Source organism: Mytilus galloprovincialis, chromosome 12 (assembly GCF_965363235.1).
Source record: "Mytilus galloprovincialis chromosome 12, xbMytGall1.hap1.1, whole genome shotgun sequence".
NCBI classification, from domain to species: Eukaryota; Metazoa; Mollusca; class Bivalvia; order Mytilida; family Mytilidae; genus Mytilus; species Mytilus galloprovincialis.
Genome location: NC_134849.1, coordinates 1245011 through 1269920, shown reverse-complemented (window position 1 = coordinate 1269920; position 24910 = coordinate 1245011). Strand labels below are relative to the sequence as shown.

The 24910-nt window shown below is 33.8% G+C and overlaps 1 protein-coding gene across 4 annotated transcripts in view; it reads right to left on the bottom strand.

The window, feature by feature from the left end:
- LOC143053849 (uncharacterized) overlaps nt 1-24910 on the bottom strand; it is a 147975-nt gene that overhangs the window by 80886 nt on the left and 42179 nt on the right. For all 4 annotated transcript variants that reach the window (XM_076226634.1, XM_076226635.1, XM_076226632.1 and 1 more), the window contains exon 6: nt 5692-6336. In XM_076226634.1, coding sequence (XP_076082749.1) covers nt 5692-6336 — 645 coding nt within the window. The remainder of the gene's footprint in view (nt 1-5691; nt 6337-24910) is intronic.

The following is a 24910-nucleotide window of genomic DNA, read 5'->3' as shown; positions in this document are numbered from 1 at the left end:
CATGAATAACTTTTTGTCACCTAACTGTCTGTGGTTGTAGAATTTAATTTAGGAAGACTCAGGCCACCTAGAATCTATACAAATATGAACAGTTCTGACTATGAGGGCACCTTCTTTTTTCAAATTACTTGTAAATATTCTGTTTTATAAGCAATCATGTAAAGGTTGCCTGCCAGAGGAGACATTGTGAATGTCCTCATGTCTTACGGTCTCAACATTATGTAGAAAATTGTCTAGATTTCTACCAATATGGTTTGTATAAAAAGAAGATGTGGTATGAATGCCAATGAGAAACTTTCCACAAGAGACCAAATGACACAGAAATTAACAGTTATATATATATAGGTAGACCATCCAGATGTTCTCATGCATTAAATCATCAAAATTATGAGGAGAGTTAAAGATTTCTATCTTAAGGTCCAGTTAACAGACATGATATAGAATCCTATCTGCTGCCTTAATTGGTACCTGGTGAACAATTTTTTGTATGAAGAAAATGATCAAGATTTCTACATATTTGACTAACTCAGGGACAGAGACAGTGTAGATGTCACCTTACCTTAAGACATTAAGACACTAACATCATGAAGAAAGTTACAAACATTTCTGCACATACGGTTTAACCAGTTATATATATCCACATGGCTTACAGAAAAAGCTATAATGAAGAATGATTTCTGCACTTATAGTATTAAATTACCATTCAGGAATTTTAGAGGCAGATGTCCTCATGCCTTATGGGTCCAACATAAGAATGTTACACAGGTTTATGCATATAGTGTAGGACCCACCAATGACCTTAAGTCAGACAATGTAAATGTTATCATGTCTCACTGTGTTCAAGTATCAAAATTATAAAGGACACTATTTCTTCACAAATTAAGAGTTGGGCTCACTCATAACCATGATGGGCTTAATTTTTCAATAATTCTAAATTCTTTGAACAAAAAATCCTGCTGTTGTTAAATAAAAGACATCTTATTCTTAGCTGGCTGCATCAGTATATATGTAGGACTCTAAAGTGTGATGGGGACGCTAAAGTACGATAGTCACGCTAAAGTGCGATGGTATAGGCTAAAGTGCGATGCCCCCATAAGCTAAAGTGTGATGGTCCGCGAAAGTATAGACATAAGAAACATAGTTTGATAATGACGTTAACAGTCGTTTATACAAACTAACTAGAGGCTCTAAAGAGCCTGTGTCGCTCACCTTGGTATATGTGAATATTAAACAAAGGAAGCAGATGGATTCATGACAAAATTGTGTTTAGGTGATGGTGATGTGTTTGTACATCTTACTTTACTGAACATTCTTGCTCCTTACAATTATCTCTATCTATAATGATCTTGGCCCAGTAGTTTCAGTGGAAAATGTTAGTAAAAATTTACAAATTTTATGAAAATTGTTAAAAATTGACTATAAAGGACAATAACTCCTTAGGGGGTCAACTGACCATTTTTGTCATGTTTGACTTATCTTTAGGTCTTACTTTGCTGTACATTATTGCTGTTTACAGTTTATCTCTATCTATAATAATATTCAAGATAATAACAAAAAACGTCAAAATTTTCTTAAAATTACCAATTATGGGGCAGCAACCCAACAACCGGTTGTCGGATCCATCTGAAAATTTCAGGGCAGATAGATCTTGACATGATTAACAATTTCACTCCGTCAGATTTGCTCTAAATGCTTTGATTTTTGAGTTATAAGCCAAAAACTGCATTTTACCCCTATGTCCTATATTTAGCCATGGCAGCCATCTTGGTTGGATGGCCGGGTCACCGGACACATTTTTTAAACTACATACCCCAAAGATGATTGTGGCCAAGTTTGGATTAATTTAGCCCAGTAGTTTCAGAGGAGAAGATTTTTGTAAAAGATCACTAAGATTTACGAAAAATGGTTAAAAATTGACTATAAAGGGCAATAACTCCTTAAGGGGTCAACTGACCATTTCGGTCATGTTGACTTATTTGTAAATCTAACTTTGCTGAACATTATTGCTGTTTACAGTTTATCTCTATCTATAATAATATTCAAGATAATAACCAAAAACAGCAAAATTTCCATAAAATTACCAATTCAGGGGCAGCAACCCATCAACGGGTTGTTCGATTCATCTGAAAATTTCTGGGCAGATAGATCTTGACCTGATAAACAATTTTACCCCATGTCAGATTTGCTCTAAATGCTTTGATTTTTGAGTTATAAGCCAAAAACTGCATTTTACCCCTATGTCCTATATTTAGCCGTGGCAGCCATCTTTGTTGGATGGCCGGGTCACCGGACACATTTTTTGAACTACATACCCCAAAGATGATTGTGGCCAAGTTTGGATTAATTTAGCCCAGTAGTTTCAGAGGAGAAGATTTTTGTAAAAGATTACTAAGATTTACGAAAAATGGTTAAAAATTGACTATAAAGGGCAATAACTCCTTAAGGGGTCAACTGACCATTTCGGTCATGTTGACTTATTTGTAAATCTTACTTTGCTGAACATTATTGCTGTTTACAGTTTATCTCTATCTATAATAATATTCAAGATAATAACCAAAAACAGCAAAATTTCCATAAAATTACCAATTCAGGGGCAGCAACCCATCAACGGGTTGTCCGATTCATCTGAAAATTTCTGGGCAGATAGATCTTGACCTGATAAACAATTTTACCCCATGTCAGATTTGCTCTAAATGCTTTGGTTTTTGAGTTATAAGCCAAAAACTGCATTTTACCCCTATGTTCTATTTTTAGCCATGGCGGCCATCTTGGTTGGTTGGCGGGGTCACCGGACACATTTTTTAAACTAGATACCCCAATGATGATTGTGGCCAAGTTTGATTAAATTTGGCTTAGTAGTTTCAGAGGAGAAGATTTTTGTAAAAGTTAACGACGACGGACGCAGGACGACGACGGACGACGACGGACGCAGGACGACGGACGCCGGACGCAAAGTGATGGGAAAAGCTCACTTGGCCCTTCGGGCCAGGTGAGCTAAAAATGAACACACCTCAAGATAAATTACAAGTATTTAACAACCTTTAAACCATATGTTATGTCAATGACTTAATTAATTTCACCTAACCGTTCTTTGTCGTCTGAAGCAAATGTAAGATGAACTTGTATCCTGCGCAGCAGTCAACCATTTTACTATTTAGATACAAAATTGTATTTGCATAACTATCCTGTATCCTGTTTTATTGGAAGCGAACGGATACATTAAAATTATTATTTATGTTGCAGTTTACTTTGCGGTCCCCGTTATAATATTGTCGCTTTCATTGAAAAGTAACGTAGGTTAAATAAATGTGCATGTGTTCATGCGTAAATTATGTTAAATATTCCGACAATAATCAAATTTTTTATTTGTTATTTTTTTACAATGACCACTGTAAGGGGTGTGTATCATCGCACTTTAGCGAGAGACACCATCGTACTTTAGCGTAGACCATCGCATTTTAGCGTGACCATCGCACTTTAGAGTACCACCGCACTTTAGAGTCCTACATATATAGTGTTTAAAATACTGGGAAATTGTTTTAGCTGAGTTCTGGGAACTTTTGTTTCTTACTTTTTAAACTACTTGGTTTTTAAAAGTTGTTTACTTTTAACATTGAGTTGTTTGTACTGTTGTAGAATCTACAGAAGTATAGATTACATACACTTGCACGATTAAACAGGTTTTTTATAGGAAGAAATCATTGATCATCATGGAATACAAATTCTTGTGATTTTTTTGGAGGGGTGTGGTTAGGGAAAAAAAATTTAATCATTTTAGTGAATTTAAAGGGAGCAAATGTTGAGACCTAAATGAATAAGAGATTCTGAACATAATTTTAAATCCTCACAAAAAATATAAACACCAATAGTTGTGCAGAAACTGTCTTGATTCATTCTCAATGTAGTTTATTCAATTATAATACCATTTAAACATGTGTATTACAAAACAAGGTAATGTACTATTGTATTGATCTATATCAAAATAACTTCAAAAATATAACAGAAAATCATTTTCTATATCACATAGGGTCAGCAAAACACAGAAAGTCACTAGAGTTATCTCCCATATACCTGATTTATAAAACAGGAAAGATAACTCTAGTTTTCATTGTTTGTCTGAACTTTGCTGCATTACCCCAGTGAGAACTCTTATTATCATCAATGACTAATCCAGGTTGGAGCGTAAAGGGAATACAATTCGTTTTGAATGCAAACTTTTTAGCTAAATATCATGTTCCTTAACTATATATTTATATAATTTTTCAGCATAAAATGAGTTCACAATTTTAAACATACACAGTTTAGCTAGGAATATTATTAATTACAAAATAAACAGTTATGAAACCCTGCAGTCGTACAACTTTTTTCTACTTTCTGTTTGATGTTTTTCCTAGGCCACACCACTTCCAGTAAACATGATATCATTTCACTTTCCTTGTAAGATGTCTCAAAAAAAATGCAATGTTTTGTTTTAATCTTAATATATGTTTCAATCCAGCATAAACTTTTATTCAATCAGAAATAAAAAATTGAATCCAGAAAAAATGGACTGTTTTTATTTCACAACTGGTGTTGAAATACAAGACTGATACCATTACTTACCTACTTTTATTACATTACTCCAATCATGTACTTGTTAATTATCAAGCCACTAATTCATGGTTCAAAATTTCAGGCACTTATAGCCATTCTGTCTGATGTTAATGAAGTGACAGTCATTCCAAGTTAAAAAAAACTTAAGCCTGGCTTTTACCCAAGTACTTTACAGCTACATGTATGCATATCAACTATTTTGTGTGTAATATGCAATACTTTCTTTTATATTCTTCCTGACCTGGCGGAGTTCTAACCCAACAAAATATTATCACTTAGTTTGGCTACATAAATCCAATGTGACCGAGGAAACTGTTTTGTGTCTGACATTACAACTTTAGAACTTGTCTTCAGTTTAAAGAACTAAGATTTATAGAAATCATTGACAATCAATATAAAAACATTATTCCTGGTGTATCGTATGGCTTCACAGACCTGGTGTATCAAGTCGCTTCACAGACCTGGTGTATCATATCGCTTCACAGACCTCAGGTGTATCATATCCCTTCACAGACCTGGTGTATCATATCCCTTCACAGACCTGGTGTATCATGTTGCTTCACAGACTGATGAAATATAAATGTAATGACAGACAAAGGACACTAATCAATGAAACTTTAAAAGACACTTTACTTCACATCTTAAAACCACTAAAACAGGAGATACACTCAGAAGAAATGGAATAGTCAAAATGTGAGATCATTGGTTCTCGAAGCTAAGTATTGAGGTCTGATATGGTACTTAATGATAACCTGAAAATACAGTGCTTTCAGAGGCACAAGGTTGAGGTCTGATATGGTACTTACTGTGTACAATGAAAGAGCAATGTTTCATGAGGCTCATGGTTGAGGTCTGATATAGTACCTACTGTGTACATGAAGGAACATTGGTTCATGAGGCTCAGGGTTGAGGTCTGATATGGTACTTACTGTGTACATGGAAGAACATTGATTCTTGAGGCTCAGGGTTGAGGTCTGATATGGTATGTACTGTGTACATGGAAGAACATTGATTCTTGAGGCTCAGGGTTGAGGTCTGATATGGTACTTACTGTGTTGGTTCTTGAGGCTCAGGGTTTAGGTCTGATATGGTACTTACTGTGTACATGGAAGAACAGGGGTTCTGGAGGTAGATCATTAAACCATTTGAATCGTGGTGTTGCAAACAATGGACCACAATCACTAGGCCAGAATGGTCCATCTTGGTCCCGTTCAACTCCATAACGGTCCTTATATTTCCCATTCTCATTTCTAAAATTATTGCCTTGTCCATTTAAATTGGCAAGAAAACCATGTTTAGTATAAAACTGTCTCTGTATCTGTGTTAGTGAAGGATACTTGTCAAAGCTCTGTCTTAAGTCCTTCACTCCTTCAGATAGACTAGATAGACCAAAGACTCCAGGAAACTCAGCCTGATTGGACCGTGAGAGACCGTCCTGGAATACGTAATCTACAGGCGGAGTAGGCTGGATATAATTCATTCTCATTAACCTTTGAACTTGTCTCTTAGCCTGTAACGCTCGCCATTTTCTGGATTTTAAAACATCACGATTGCTACCAGCTAATCCAAACACGATATGAGAATTAAGTTCATTTAAAGTCTGACTAGATTTACGATCTTGTCTGTTGTGATCTGCCTTCTTAGCACGTTCTAGGGGCGGAGTCTCGAGAGCCTCTCTCACACGCTGTTCTAACTCCTCCTCCATCTGTATTCTTATTGATTCCCGCCATGATGGAGATGGATCTAAAAAAAAACAATATTAGACATATTATCTTCATTGTTGTGTTAGGAACTTATAAGAAGAACCATGCAATGTTAATATTATTTATCAACTATATGGTTGGATTGGAGCAGAAAAGAACAAATATTAACATACTATCATATAAAGGGGGGACATTTGTTTGTGACCTTGTGCTGTTTTCTGCTCTCTAATAGTGTTGTTGTCTTTTGACAAATTCCCAGGTTCCTTTCTCTATTTTATTTAAAATTTTGATACTGCTTAATAGAAAGTTAAAACAACATCAATTAGGCAATAAAAATACACATATTTTTATGCCCCACCTACGAAAGTAGGTGGGCATTATGTTTTCTCAGGTCTGTGTGTTTGTTCATTCGTCCGTTCGTTCGTGCGTCTGTCCCGCTCTAGGTTAAAGTTTTTGGTCAAGGTAGTTTTTGATGAAGTTGAAGTCCAATCAACTTGAAACTTAGTACACATGTTCCATATGGTATGATCTTTCTAATTTTAATGCCAAATTAGATTTTTAACCCAATGTTATGATCCATTGAAGATGGAAAATGATGGTGGGGCATCCGTGTACTTTGGACACATTCTTGTTTTTATTTCAGCCTTATTGATGAACTCTCCATGTTAAGACTATCTTCACAAAATAATTAAGTGTTCATTTGGTTCTTTTAGACAGAAGTAAATATCCTGATTTCTTATGCTTGAGATCCAATTTCTAAATTAAGCACTTTTTAATATCACAGTACTTTTTGAAGTGAAAGAGTATGTAATATACACAACACACCTTCTTTTTAATAGTCATGAAGAGTTTCATCTACATCTACGAGGGGTGTGAACGTAGGAGAATTGGAATGTTTACAAGGTGAAGTAATGCTAAGTATACTGCACCAAAAATTAAGATTCTTAGAAAAATAGTTGTCTATAAGTAATACTCTATATTTTGGACATTCAGCTAGAATAGTGGTTCTGGAGTTATAAATGCTCTGTATTTTGGATGTTTAGCTAGAATAAGGGTTTTGAAGTAATATTATGCTCTATATTTGAAGAGTTTAGTTGAAATAGTAGTTTCTAAGTAATGGCTATTATAATGTTCTAATTTTGGATATTTAAGTAGAATAGTGGTCTTTAAGAGTAATGCCTATGTCTTACTTTTAGGTAGAATATTCGTCTTAAAGTAACATTTCATATTTTGGATGTTTAGATAAAATTAAGTGAGTACTTTATTTTGACTGTTTCAACATCTACTACATTAAATTGGGAAATTAACCCTGAAGTAGTCAGAATGATTACTCAGTAGAAATTATGGTAGCTTACCGTTTCATCAATACAAACGTATCAGTCCAAATACATCTAGCTATAATATCCAAACTAAATAAAACCAATTAAGTTTGTTGTTATTTCATCCAATTATGAATTCATAATCTATACAGGTGTAATATAACTAATAAAAGTCAATACTACCAGCAAATTATTAACGATTTTCTTTATAAAGCAAAAAACAATTCTATATTGTAATATTAATCCATTAATCTCTTATAAATCCACAATTGATTGATTAGACGTCATTTTATAAATCAGATTTATTAAATTTTCTGTCAATATCTTACGCGAGGAATTAATTTGTTGTAAAGGAAAGTGGTACTTTAATCATGTATTGGGTTCAACCTGCTTTTCTGGATTAATGTCATCAGAAATGATAAAACACAAACATTTGAAATACATGAAGGATCGATGTAATATTAAAAGCCTAAATAACAAAATGTATCATCAAAATTATTCAAACTGTTCTATGGTCAACTTTGCCTCAGGGATTTATCATATATCTTAATAATTTCTTAAATCATATCAATGAAGAGTTGAAGAAAAGTTTGTACAAAATAATGTTATGGTTTATATTCTAGTCCTGCACAGATTTGTCTCCCTTGGTAGTCTACAATGGTACTGGCATAGTTGTTCCAATAACTTTTATGGAAGATTTTAACAATTTTAAATGAGTATCAATATATTTAGATGTTGATCAATGGGAGATAACTCAGTAAATTTTAGGTATGAAAACATTTAAAGAAATATTGTGTTCTATTGTTCGCTTTAATTAAAGAAGAAAGTTTTCACTGAGGTCAAAAGTTATATACATGTGGCTTCTGTGTTTCCTAACAAGATTTAAAAGAATTTAAAATAATACCAGAAATACCAAAACAAGATGTCAATGACGCTTCAATAAATAAATCATGTTTGTTCTCCATTACCTAATTATTTTGGTGCAGTTTCCAAATGAACACAGTAATAAAACCATGACCTTTTCCTAAATGTTTCATACAATAATTGTAGTTTTAGATGCCAAGGGAATATATATACTTAATTCATTTTTAGAGTATGAAATAAGAACCATAAAAACGTTTTACTTGGCCTGATTATATAACACTAGAATTATTTTATTTTAACATTTAAAATATGATTTTTTTTATTCTTGGCACAATCATAATATCATACCTGAAGATCATATCTTACTACACATCACTTATCTCATAAATTACATGGATATGTGTCTCAAACAATAGAATGTAATCTTTTTTCTCAAACACATATATATTATTTGATATAAAATTATCTTTGGAGATGATTAATTATCACTATCTTTGGGAAATAAAGTAAAATACATGGAACACATTTTCTTGCAGTACAGGACAAAAAAAACAGATTAAGAAACCCCTAGCATAACATCTTTTCTGGCAAGACACTCTATCTATTATGCTGGGGAAAAAAAAGGATCTAACAATCAAAATATGGTCTTCAACGATAGTCTATAAATACAAGATTTATTTTTTCAAAGAGAACAAGACATCAGTTTAAGACAAACTCTATCCATGTCTATACAGAGCAAGGGCAACAAGCATGGTCTATTGTGTGGGATCTAATTAATTAATAGAAAAGGTCAAAAGTTAAGCTGTAAAACATATTAACCTAAACCAGCTCTATCTTAAAAGATGATGTCCTACTTCACTGTGTTCATACATATTAACCTAAACCAGCTCTATCTTAAAAGATGATGTCCTACATCACTGTGTTCATACATATTAACCTAAACCAGCTCTATCTTAAAAGATGATGTCCTACTTCACTGTGTTCATACATATTAACCTAAACCAGCTCTATCTTAAAAGATGATGTCCTACGTCACTGTGTTCATACATATTAACCTAAACCAGCTCTATCTTAAAAGATGATGTCCTACGTCACTGTGTTCATACATATTAACCTAAACCAGCTCTATCTTAAAAGATGATGTCCTACTTTACTGTGTTCATACATATTAACCTAAACCAGCTCTATCTTAAAAGATGATGTCCTACTTCACTGTGTTCATACATATTAACCTAAACCAGCTCTATCTTAAAAGATGATGTCCTGCTTCACTGTGTTCCTACATATTAACCTAAACCAGCTCTATCTTAAAAGATGATGTCCTACGTCACTGTGTTCATACATATTAACCTAAACCAGCTCTATCTTAAAAGATGATGTCCTACTTTACTGTGTTCATACATATTAACCTTAACCAGCTCTATCTTAAAAGATGATGTCCTACGTCACTGTGTTCATACATATTAACCTAAACCAGCTCTATCTTAAAAGATGATGTCCTACTTCACTGTGTTCATACATATTAACCTAAACCAGCTCTATCTTAAAAGATGATGTCCTACGTCACTGTGTTCATACATATTAACCTAAACCAGCTCTATCTTAAAAGATGATGTCCTACGTCACTGTGTTCATACATATTAACCTTAACCAGCTCTATCTTAAAAGATGATGTCCTACGTCACTGTGTTCATACATATTAACCTAAACCAGCTCTATCTTAAAAGATGATGTCCTACTTCACTGTGTTCATACATATTAACCTAAACCAGCTCTATCTTAAAAGATGATGTCCTACGTCACTGTGTTCATACATATTAACCTAAACCAGCTCTATCTTAAAAGATGATGTCCTACGTCACTGTGTTCATACATATTAACCTTAACCAGCTCTATCTTAAAAGATGATGTCCTACTTCACTGTGTTCCTACATATTAACCTTAACCAGCTCTATCTTAAAAGATGATGTCCTACGTCACTGTGTTCATACATATTAACCTAAACCAGCTCTATCTTAAAAGATGATGTCCTACGTCACTGTGTTCATACATATTAACCTTAACCAGCTCTATCTTAAAAGATGATGTCCTACTTCACTGTGTTCATACATATTAACCTAAACCAGCTCTATCTTAAAAGATGATGTCCTACTTCACTGTGTTCCTACATATTAACCTTAACCAGCTCTATCTTAAAAGATGATGTCCTACGTCACTGTGTTCATACATATTAACCTAAACCAGCTCATCTTAAAAGATGATGTCCTACGTCACTGTGTTCATACATATTAACCTAAACCAGCTCTATCTTAAAAGATGATGTCCTACGTCACTGTGTTCCTACATATTAACCTAAACCAGCTCTATCTTAAAAGATGATGTCCTACTTCACTGTGTTCATACATATTAACCTAAACCAGCTCTATCTTAAAAGATGATGTCCTACTTCACTGTGTTCCTACATATAAACCTAAACCAGCTCTATCTTAAAAGATGATGTCCTACTTCACTGTGTTCATACATATTAACCTAAACCAGCTCATCTTAAAAGATGATGTCCTACTTCACTGTGTTCATACATATTAACCTAAACCAGCTCATCTTAAAAGATGATGTCCTACTTCACTGTGTTCATACATATTAACCTAAACCAGATCTATCTTAAAAGATGATGTCCTACGTCACTGTGTTCATACATATTAACCTAAACCAGCTCTATCTTAAAAGATGATGTCCTACGTCACTGTGTTCATACATATTAACCTAAACCAGCTCTATCTTAAAAGATGATGTCCTACGTCACTGTGTTCATACATATTAACCTAAACCAGCTCTATCTTAAAAGATGATGTCCTACTTCACTGTGTTCATACATATTAACCTTAACCAGCTCTATCTTAAAAGATGATGTCCTACTTCACTGTGTTCATACATATTAACCTAAACCAGCTCTATCTTAAAAGATGATGTCCTACGTCACTGTGTTCATACATATTAACCTAAACCAGCTCTATCTTAAAAGATGATGTCCTACGTCACTGTGTTCATACATATTAACCTAAACCAGCTCTATCTTAAAAGATGATGTCCTACGTCACTGTGTTCATACATATTAACCTAAACCAGCTCTATCTTAAAAGATGATGTCCTACTTCACTGTGTTCATACATATTAACCTTAACCAGCTCTATCTTAAAAGATGATGTCCTACTTCACTGTGTTCATACATATTAACCTAAACCAGCTCTATCTTAAAAGATGATGTCCTACGTCACTGTGTTCATACATATTAACCTAAACCAGCTCTATCTTAAAAGATGATGTCCTACTTCACTGTGTTCATACATATTAACCTAAACCAGCTCTATCTTAAAAGATGATGTCCTACATCACTGTGTTCATACATATTAACCTAAACCAGCTCTATCTTAAAAGATGATGTCCTACTTCACTGTGTTCATACATATTAACCTAAACCAGCTCTATCTTAAAAGATGATGTCCTACTTCACTGTGTTCATACATATTAACCTAAACCAGCTCTATCTTAAAAGATGATGTCCTACGTCACTGTGTTCATACATATTAACCTCAACCAGCTCTATCTTAAAAGATGATGTCCTACGTCACTGTGTTCATACATATTAACCTAAACCAGCTCTATCTTAAAAGATGATGTCCTACGTCACTGTGTTCATACATATTAACCTAAACCAGCTCTATCTTAAAAGATGATGTCCTACGTCACTGTGTTCATACATATTAACCTAAACCAGGTCTATCTTAAAAGATGATGTCCTACGTCACTGTGTTCATACATATTAACCTAAACCAGCTCTATCTTAAAAGATGATGTCCTACGTCACTGTGTTCATACATATTAACCTAAACCAGCTCTATCTTAAAAGATGATGTCCTACGTCACTGTGTTCATACATATTAACCTAAACCAGCTCTATCTTAAAAGATGATGTCCTACGTCACTGTGTTCATACATATTAACCTAAACCAGGTCTATCTTAAAAGATGATGTCCTACTTCACTGTGTTCATACATATTAACCTAAACCAGCTCTATCTTAAAAGATGATGTCCTACTTCACTGTGTTCATACATATTAACCTTAACCAGCTCTATCTTAAAAGATGATGTCCTACGTCACTGTGTTCATACATATTAACCTAAACCAGATCTATCTTAAAAGATGATGTCCTACTTCACTGTGTTCATACATATTAACCTTAACCAGCTCTATCTTAAAAGATGATGTCCTACTTCACTGTGTTCATACATATTAACCTAAACCAGCTCTATCTTAAAAGATGATGTCCTACTTCACTGTGTTCATACATATTAACCTAAACCAGCTCTATCTTAAAAGATGATGTCCTACTTCACTGTGTTCATACATATTAACCTAAACCAGATCTATCTTAAAAGATGATGTCCTACTTCACTGTGTTCATACATATTAACCTAAACCAGCTCTATCTTAAAAGATGATGTCCTACTTCACTGTGTTCATACATATTAACCTAAACCAGATCTATCTTAAAAGATGATGTCCTACTTCACTGTGTTCATACATATTAACCTAAACCAGCTCTATCTTAAAAGATGATGTCCTACTTCACTGTGTTCATACATATTAACCTAAACCAGCTCTATCTTAAAAGATGATGTCCTACTTCACTGTGTTCATACATATTAACCTAAACCAGCTCATCTTAAAAGATGATGTCCTACTTCACTGTGTTCCTACATATTAACCTAAACCAGCTCTATCTTAAAAGATGATGTCCTACGTCACTGTGTTCATACATATTAACCTAAACCAGCTCTATCTTAAAAGATGATGTCCTACTTCACTGTGTTCCTACATATTAACCTAAACCAGATCTATCTTAAAAGATGATGTCCTACTTCACTGTGTTCCTACATATTAACCTAAACCAGCTCTATCTTAAAAGATGATGTCCTACTTCACTGTGTTCATACATATTAACCTAAACCAGCTCTATCTTAAAAGATGATGTCCTACTTCACTGTGTTCATACATATTAACCTAAACCAGATCTATCTTAAAAGATGATGTCCTATGTCACTGTGTTCATACATATTAACCTAAACCAGGTCTATCTTAAAAGATGATGTCCTACTTCACTGTGTTCATACATATTAACCTAAACCAGCTCTATCTTAAAAGATGATGTCCTACGTCACTGTGTTCATACATATTAACCTAAACCAGCTCTATCTTAAAAGATGATGTCCTACTTCACTGTGTTCATACATATTAACCTAAACCAGCTCTATCTTAAAAGATGATGTCCTACGTCACTGTGTTCATACATATTAACCTAAACCAGCTCTATCTTAAAAGATGATGTCCTACTTCACTGTGTTCATACATATTAACCTAAACCAGCTCTATCTTAAAAGATGATGTCCTACTTCACTGTGTTCCTACATATTAACCTAAACCAGCTCTATCTTAAAAGATGATGTCCTACTTCACTGTGTTCATACATATTAACCTAAACCAGCTCTATCTTAAAAGATGATGTCCTACTTCACTGTGTTCATACATATTAACCTAAACCAGCTCTATCTTAAAAGATGATGTCCTACTTCACTGTGTTCATACATATTAACCTTAACCAGCTCTATCTTAAAAGATGATGTCCTACTTCACTGTGTTCATACATATTAACCTTAACCAGCTCTATCTTAAAAGATGATGTCCTACTTCACTGTGTTCATACATATTAACCTAAACCAGCTCTATCTTAAAAGATGATGTCCTACTTCACTGTGTTCATACATATTAACCTAAACCAGCTCTATCTTAAAAGATGATGTCCTACTTCACTGTGTTCATACATATTAACCTAAACCAGCTCTATCTTAAAAGATGATGTCCTGCTTCACTGTGTTCCTACATATTAACCTAAACCAGCTCTATCTTAAAAGATGATGTCCTACTTCACTGTGTTCCTACATATTAACCTAAACCAGCTCTATCTTAAAAGATGATGTCCTACTTCACTGTGTTCATACATATTAACTTAAACCAGCTCTATCTTAAAAGATGATGTCCTACTCCACTGTGTTCATACATATTAACCTAAACCAGCTCTATCTTAAAAGATGATGTCCTACTTCACTGTGTTCCTACATATTAACCTAAACCAGCTCTATCTTAAAAGATGATGTCCTACTTCACTGTGTTCCTACATATTAACCTAAACCAGCTCTATCTTAAAAGATGATGTCCTACTTCACTGTGTTCATACATATTAACCTAAACCAGCTCTATCTTAAAAGATGATGTCCTACTTCACTGTGTTCATACATATTAACCTAAACCAGCTCATCTTAAAAGATGATGTCCTACTTCACTGTGTTCATACATATTAACCTAAACCAGCTCTATTTTAAAAGATGATGTCCTACTTCACTGTGTTCATACATATTAACCTAAACCAGCTCTATCTTAAAAGATGATGTCCTACTCCACTGTGTTCATACATATTAACCTAAACCAGCTCTATCTTAAAAGATGATGTCCTACTTCACTGTGTTCATACATATTAACCTAAACCAGCTCTATCTTAAAAGATGATGTCCTACTTCACTGTGTTCATACATATTAACCTAAACCAGCTCTATCTTAAAAGATGATGTCCTACTCCACTGTGTTCCTACATATTAACTTAAACCAGCTCTATCTTAAAAGATGATGTCCTACTTCACTGTGTTCATACATATTAACCTAAACCAGCTCTATCTTAAAAGATGATTTCCTACTCCACTGTGTTCATACATATTAACTTAAACCAGCTCTATCTTAAAAGATGATGTCCTACTTCACTGTGTTCATACATATTAACCTAAACCAGCTCTATCTTAAAAGATGATGTCCTACTTCACTGTGTTCATACATATTAACCTAAACCAGCTCTATCTTAAAAGATGATGTCCTACTTCACTGTGTTCATACATATTAACCTAAACCAGCTCTATCTTAAAAGATGATGTCCTACTCCACTGTGTTCATACATATTAACCTAAACCAGCTCATCTTAAAAGATGATGTCCTACTTCACTGTGTTCCTACATATTAACCTAAACCAGCTCTATCTTAAAAGATGATGTCCTACTTCACTGTGTTCATACATATTAACCTAAACCAGCTCTATCTTAAAAGATGATGTCCTACTTCACTGTGTTCATACATATTAACTTAAACCAGCTCTATCTTAAAAGATGATGTCCTACTTCACTGTGTTCATACATATTAACCTAAACCAGCTCTATCTTAAAAGATGATGTCCTACTTCACTGTGTTCATACATATTAACCTAAACCAGCTCTATCTTAAAAGATGATGTCCTACTTCACTGTGTTCATACATATTAACCTAAACCAGCTCTATCTTAAAAGATGATGTCCTACTTCACTGTGTTCATACATATTAACCTAAACCAGCTCTATCTTAAAAGATGATGTCCTACTTCACTGTGTTCATACATATTAACCTAAACCAGCTCTATCTTAAAAGATGATGTCCTACGTCACTGTGTTCATACATATTAACCTAAACCAGCTCTATCTTAAAAGATGATGTCCTACTTCACTGTGTTCATACATATTAACCTAAACCAGCTCTATCTTGAAAGATGATGTCCTACGTCACTGTGTTCATACATATTAACCTAAACCAGCTCTATCTTAAAAGATGATGTCCTACGTCACTGTGTTCATACATATTAACCTAAACCAGATCTATCTTAAAAGATGATGTCCTACTTCACTGTGTTCATACATATTAACTTAAACCAGCTCTATCTTAAAAGATGATGTCCTACTTTACTGTGTTCATACATATTAACCTAAACCAGCTCATCTTAAAAGATGATGTCCTACTTCACTGTGTTCATACATATTAACCTAAACCAGCTCTATCTTAAAAGATGATGTCCTACGTCACTGTGTTCATACATATTAACCTAAACCAGCTCTATCTTAAAAGATGATGTCCTACTTCACTGTGTTCATACATATTAACCTAAACCAGCTCTATCTTAAAAGATGATGTCCTACTTCACTGTGTTCATACATATTAACCTAAACCAGCTCTATCTTAAAAGATGATGTCCTACGTCACTGTGTTCATACATATTAACCTAAACCAGCTCTATCTTAAAAGATGATGTCCTACTTCACTGTGTTCATACATATTAACCTAAACCAGCTCTATCTTAAAAGATGATGTCCTACTTCACTGTGTTCATACATATTAACCTAAACCAGCTCTATCTTAAAAGATGATGTCCTACTTCACTGTGTTCATACATATTAACCTAAACCAGCTCTATCTTAAAAAATGATGTCCTACTTCACTATGTTCATACATATTAACCTAAACCAGCTCTATCTTAAAAGATGATGTCCTACTTCACTGTGTTCCTACATATTAACCTAAACCAGCTCATCTTAAAAGATGATGTCCTACTTCACTGTGTTTATACATATTAACCTAAACCAGCTCATCTTAAAAGATGATGTCCTACTTCACTGTGTTCATACATATTAACCTAAACCAGCTCTATCTTAAAAGATGATGTCCTACTTCACTGTGTTCATACATATTAACCTAAACCAGCTCATCTTAAAAGATGATGTCCTACTTCACTGTGTTCATACATATTAACCTAAACCAGCTCATCTTAAAAGATGATGTCCTACGTCACTGTGTTCATACATATTAACCTGAACCAGCTCATCTTAAAAGATGATGTCCTACTTCACTGTGTTCATACATATTAACCTAAACCAGCTCTATCTTAAAAGATGATGTCCTACGTCACTGTGTTCATACATATTAACCTAAACCAGCTCATCTTAAAAGATGATGTCCTACTTCACTGTGTTCATACATATGAAAATAAGTAGTATGATAGCCAATGAGACAACCATCCATCGAAGGAGTATGATAGCCAATGAGACAACCATCCATTGAAGTAGTATGATAGCCAATGAGACAACCATCCATCGAAGGAGTATGATAGCCAATGAGACAACCATCCATCGAAGGAGTATGATAGCCAATGAGACAACCATCCATCGAAGGAGTATGATAGCCAATGAGACAACCATCCATCGAAGGAGTATGATAGCCAATGAGACAACCATCCATCGAAGGAGTATGATAGCCAATGAGACAACCATCCATCGAAGTTCAAATGTAATGGATGTAAGCAACTGTTCATACATATGAAAATAAGGAGAAGTAGTGTGATAGCCAATGAGACAACCATCCATCGAAGTTCAAATGAAATGGATGTAAGCAACTGAAGGCAACCTGATATGGCATTCATGAATAAGGAAACCCCATACCAAATGGTTTGCTATAAAGAGCCCCCAACATGAAAATATAAAACAATTCAATTGAGAAACCAAAGGCCTAATTAATAACAAACAAATTTACAACAAACAAAATATGAACCAACCACAACCACTGAACTTAAATTACAAAGGCTCATGGCTTAGGACAGGTACATAAAAAATGTGGTGTGTTTTGAAACATGTCTGTGATATCTACATTCCCAATGTGTGGAATACATATCTGTGATATCTACATTCCCAATGTGTTGAATACATGCCTCAATTGCTTGAACACTTATGTACCTGAAATGGTAAAATCAAAAGTCCATAATACCATACCAGTAGCCAGGAGGGGGGGGGGGGGTTCGGAATCAAATAAGCACTGTTAAAGTCAACGTTTTTTTCAAATTGTGACTGTTAAAGTCGAGTTAATGAGTCCAACGAACCCCCCTTGGAAATTCAGGCTACGGGCCTGATAATACATGTAACATTGTGAAATTGTTAACATGTTTACTTATTTTAAGGATTTGATTTGACTTACCAAACAGACAGTTATTATATTCCCAAATAATTCATACTTCAAAATCATTGCCTTTAAGTCTGGTTTTATTGAGTCAATTAATGGGTATTCTTTCACAATAGTATGTCTGTTAAAGTGTTTAATGTTATACACACTAACTTAATGATTGAAGTCTGAGGCCTCTCACAAAAATATTTTATTTTTAAATATGATTTAATGGTTGAAAAGTGCAATTAAAGCTGTTAATTGTTGCTACTATTTACAATCAAAATATAATCAGGTGAAATGAAAACGGACATAAAGGAAAGGTTTCTTGAGGGGAAAGAATTAGATACCTAACAGCAAGGGAGAGGTGTTCTGAAGGGGGAAGAGTTAGACACACAAGGGCAAGGGAGCCCTAATTCACAGGAAGGGAGCCACAATGAATTAAAGAAAACTAAATTGTAAATTTTCTTTTTAGATAAAAGCCACGTTGGTTACATTCAATAAATTACTTGCGAAAACAAAAATAATGAATTAGTTTAAAAAGTCAACCCCTTAAAGTACCCCACATTTTCTTCTCCTAAATACCAAGGTTAAAAATCATTTAAAAGGTATAAAGAAATAAAATAAATATACATTAGGTATAGTGAAGTTAAAGAATAGAATGAATTATTTATACAAAAGATTGTCATTATCTCCCTTTAATTGGAGATAATTTCCCACTTATATACATGTTCAAGAACTCGTCATAACTCAAAGTTGTATTCTTATGTGTAATCTTAAGATACTGAAAAAGAAGAGAATAATTGCAATGTTTTTATTTGATGAAAATGGTGATGAAATATATATAGCAAAAATAAAATTTGATAAAATGTAAGAACACTGTATTTTTTGAATTGCAATAATTAATTTTGCATTTGCATCATTATGAGGGTCATATATTTTTCATTGAGGTTACAGGACATGAGCTTAGCAACATTTTGGTCTTTAATGACTGCTGCAGTATGTCCATTCATAGAACCATTCAGAGTTTAATTCCTATTTGTATGAACAACTACACAGCCTTAACCATTTTTGGAAAATGAATCTATGTCTTTTTTTTTTGCATTGCTTATTGCCTGGCATAATCCTTAACTGATTGAATCAGTTTTTAGAAGTTGTGTTTCCAGTTGATGAACTAAGGATTAAGTCAAGTGTAATTAAAACAAGAGTGTGCACACTGCAATGTATTGTATGCTAGGCCACGGTTTTTTTATTTGTTGGTTTACGGATCCGCCGACCTGATTTTGCCGATTTTCAGAATAAAAATAAAATTGACTTTTCATGCTTTTTTATTCCCGCCGACCCTTTTAAATGCATTATCCCTGAAAAATAATTAAATTTTTCTTTATTATGAAATGAAATGCATTAATCATTAACAAAGTTGATTGTAACCCTTTCTGTTGTGAAAAATAATTTACGTTTCTAAAAATAGACAAATCAATTATAACTGACCTTGAAATGTCTTTTGCGCAAATAATTTTGTGGAACGAAACCTGTGTTTAAAACCACTTACAAAATAAGTTCGTTTCCCTTATTTGTCATCAGTCCGTAAGATGCATCATCTCAGAGAAATAGACTTGTCCAAATGTGGACAGGTGGAATACATCAATTAAAGTACTGAATATTAACAAATCATTTGAAATTTTCATGTTTCATAGATAACAAAAAATATCGATCATTGGGATAAAAACCGGATTGCATGACAACTGATTAACCTGATATTGTCGTTTTTCCAGTGGACGAGTCTATTACGTTTTTCGACACGTGTGTTGAAACTTATTTTTGTACGACGTTTTTATATTTTTTTCTTTATCAGTTTTTGTGCTTGAAGATCATTATTCACTAAGTTTTCTGGAATTGATTGAGAGCTACGCGAATCTGTTTTTCTTGTTTGTAAAATGACGATTTAATTTCGTCTTTGTCCGTGCAACCCCCCTTTTTTACAGGAAATTATTAAACGATGTCATGCGATGTTCATGATCACTGATCAATAATATTTCAAGTAACTTAATGTTAAGAAATGATGACAAAACAGCATATAAGACCAACATTTTGTTAGTAAGGTGAAATATATATTTTATTTTGCATATTTTTTCTGTTTTGAAAGATATTTTTTTTCTTTTTTTTTCCGACCGACCGACCCGACTTTTTTATGCGAAAAATCCGTAAACCAACAAATTAAAAAACCGTGGCCCTTTAATTATTGACCATTTATTTTATGTTTAAAGTCTTAAAGATAAATGTTTTACTAAAAGCATCACATAAACTACAGGTCAGATTACATGCTGTCAGACAGACATGTTTTCTGCTCTTTGGTTGGGTTGTTGTCTCTTTGACACATTCGCAATTTCCATTCTCAATTTTATATACAAGCAGTCATTGGACCATGATAGGTCAAGGACATTGGACATGTGAAGGACAGGAACTTCATTGCATAAGGTTACCTACATAGAAGATATAAAGCATTCATGTCTTCTACTTTCTAAAATATAAAGCTTCATGTATACAAATAGTTTATGCTGCCACTGGAACTCTTTTTCTAGATGATTAATTTCTAACAAGGCTGGAAAGGGCTGACTCTGAGTTTAACCTTATATTTGGCATAGGCATTATTTGGGTCTCAAATTGTAGAAGATAAATCTAGAATCTGATTAAAATTTTGGTAAATGACATTTTATAAGCTATTGAAGTCTTAGATGGAAAGTTAAGAGGGTGCTTGAAGCAAAAATATTTTACTTGAAGGAAGATCTCAAAGGAGTGAAAACATCTGACAAGAATGTGTCCATAATAAATGGATGCCCCATGCACACTATCATTTTCAATGTTCAGTGGATTGTGAAATTGGGGTCAAAACTTTATTTGGCATAAAAATTAGAAAGATTATATCATAGGGAACATGTGTACTAAGTTTCAAGTTGATTGGACTACTTCATTAAAAACTATAAGACTTAAAGTCGTCAATATTGACATGTCTTTGTAAATGAGAATTTAAGTTTCAATTGGTTTGTTGATCTTTTGTCCATTTGTTTGCTGTGTTTTATCATTTGGTTTTGCCATTTTATTAGGGAATTTTCCTCAGTGTTCAGTATTTTTGTGATTTTACTTTTTGGTAATAGGTATAAGAAATGATAGGTACAGACTGCATTTTTTAAGTGAACTGATTCATGATGAAGGACAACATTCAGTTTAATTTAGTTTAAACAATATTTTATTCAAATAAATTGAATTGGATTGGGCAACAGGCATAGCCTATGTAAGCCCTCTCCACATTCAGATCACCATTCAATAATGTATGGCATTCATCAAATGTGTACAGCAAAAGTCAATGTACATTAAGATTTTTGAGTTATTGGGTTGCTGTCTTCAGGATGTATAACAGGCAATAAACTCTTTATAGATACCAAGCAAGTTTCAACTGCTAAAACAATACTATAAATGGTATCAAGGGAAGAGGTTGTAGTTCTTAGTTGTTTGTATGTATGTTTTCAGAGGATTCTGATGTTAGTGGCTTAATATAAAGGTGTTTTCAAATAAAAAAAAAACTTTAAAAAATAATCCATGTTTCTAATCCTTAAGCAACCAGAACAACTCAAGGGTCAATATATATGTTACAGAAAAAGTGTAAAGAAAAAGAATCAGTAAATGTACAAAGGCAAAAAATGTCAGTAAAAAAAATGTACATGTGAAAATAAACCCATTTCCATTCTCAATTTTACAAATGTAAAACTTAATTTAACAATGTATAGATCTAAGATAACTTTTGTTCCTACCTGTTAAAACTTTTCTACCTTGAGAAACTTTTTAAAATCCAATGTATATTTTAAACTCCACGAATGACAAAGATCTAAGAGAAAATTAACCTAACTCAGCTTAACTAACAGTAAACAAATTTGGATAAAGAAACGGTTTATCTTTGGAGGCTTTCAACCCATGACAGGTTATGGTAGTTACAGTTTTTATTATTCTGTTTACATAATGATATTAGACGTATTAAATATACCCCCAAGTTTAGCAAGCTTTTAAAAAATTCACACACCTGATTTTAACAATTAATATTCGATTAGATAATGATGGTTTAAACTAATGTCAAAGTCTGTTCAGTGATTTAAATGTGATTTACATGGAGAAATGACCTCATGCGGAACCGGTTCATTTAATTCATTTTATTAAGCAGTTATAATTTCTTAACAACTGTTTCAAAATCATAAAGTACAAGACAGGGGAACTAACTCTACAGATTCCTGACTTGGGACAGGTACACTAAGTACAGGACAGGGGAACTAACTCTACAGATTCCTGGCTTGGGACAGGTACACTAAGTGCAAGACAGGGGAACTACCAGGCTTGGGACAGGCACACTATTTTTTTACATAAATAAGGCCGTTAGTTTTCTCGTTTAAATTGTTTTACATTGTCCTATCTGGGCCTTTTATAGCTCACTATGCGGTATGGGCTTTGCTCATTGTCAAAGGCCATACGGTGACCTATAGTTGTTAATGTCTGTGTCATTTTGGTCTTTTGTGGATAGTTGTCTCATTGGCAATCATACAACATCTTCTTTTTTATATAACTCTACAGATTCCTGGCTTGGAACAGGTACACCAAGTACAGAACAGGGGAACTAACTCTACAGACTCTTGGCTTGGAACAGGTACACTAAGTACAGAACAGGGGAACTAACTCTACAGATTCTTGGCTTGGAACAGGTACACTTAGTACAGAACAGGGGAACTAACTCTACAGATTCTTGGCTTGGGACAGGTACACTAAGTACAGAACAGGGGAACTAACTCTACAGATTCCAGGCTTGGGACTGGTACACTAAGTATAGAACAGGGGAACTAACTCTACAGATTCCAGGCTTGGGACAGGTACACTTAGTACAGAACAGGGGAACTAACTCTACAGACTCTTGGCTTGGAACAGGTACACTAAGTACAGAACAGGGGAACTAACTCTACAGATTCCAGGCTTGGGACAGGTACACTAAGTACAGAACAGGGGAACTAACTCTACAGATTCCAGGCTTGGGACAGGTACACTAAGTACAGAACAGGGGAACTAACTCTACAGATTCTTGGCTTGGGACAGGTACACTAAGTACAGAACAGGGGAACTAACTCTACAGATTCTTGGCTTGGGACAGGTACACTTAGTACAGAAATGGGGAACTAACTCTACAGACTCTTGTCTTGGGACAGGTACACTAAAGAAGCCCTACTTTGTACACAAATTTTCATAAACAGCCAAATCAAAATTTTTAAAAAATGTGTTCGAATCAAAACAGATTCTAAACAGCAATTTAATTGTATATGAGAAAGAAAAAAAATTGACACATATAAAAAAAAAATCATGATTGCAAAGAAATATTTATTCAGTTGCAATAACATGTTGTCATTCTGAAACTTTTCTGTAGTTTATTCTTTAAACCTAGTTTTTATTGTTTTCATTATAACAGACAACAATTGGGAAAATAAGGAAAAATAGCTATAGGTCGTTTTCATATAACTCAAAACTAGAGGCTCTCAAGACCTGTGTCGCTCATCTATATCATGCTTTGGGAATCATGTAAAATAAGGTTTAAATCATAATAATAGTATTAGATATTAGATATTATTAGATACTATAATGATATATAAGATTATAGCAAAAACTGCAAAATTTCCTTAAAATTACCAATTTAGGGGCAGCAACTGAACAATGGGTTGTCAGATTCGTCTGAAAATTTCAGAGCAGATAGATCTTAACCTGCTGAACATTTTTACCTCATGTCAGATTTGCTCTAAATGCTTTAGTTTCAGAAATATAAGCCAAAAACTGCTTTTCACCCCTATGTTCTATTTGCAGCCATTTGGGACATGTTTGTTGGCAGGCAGGATATCAGAAACATTTTTTTTTAACTAGATACACTAGTGATGACTGTGGCCAACTTTGGTTAAATTTGACCCAGTGGTTTCAGAGGACAAGATTTTTGTTAAAGTTAACAGACTACGACGATGAACATGACGAACACCAAGACAAAAGCTTACTTAATCTTTCAAGTTGAGTGAGCTAAAAAGAAGAATTTTAAGAATTATTGCCATGCTAACCATTTCTATATTAGCAAAAAAGTTACAAATAAAAACTTCAGGAGTAATACCTCAAAACCATATTTGTGAAACTTAATTGTCAGGCCTGTCCACAGGTCAAAATAATCAAACAAAATTTATTGTAGAATTTAGCTTCAGTCATTTAGATTTCTAGATTTCAAAGTCTATTGTACATGAAACACATCATTATAGTACGGCTATTCTTCCCACCCTGTACATAAAACATGTCATTATAGTACAGCAAGTCTTGCCATTCTTTGATGCACTCCATGTTCTACTATATGGTGGATAAGTACACAATGCTTCAGACCTTCAATAATGTGAGTAGCACAAAATGGAAATCTGTGTTAACATTGTTTGTAACAGAAAAAAATATATACATGTATTTTAAAGGTTTTGGTTTCTCAGAT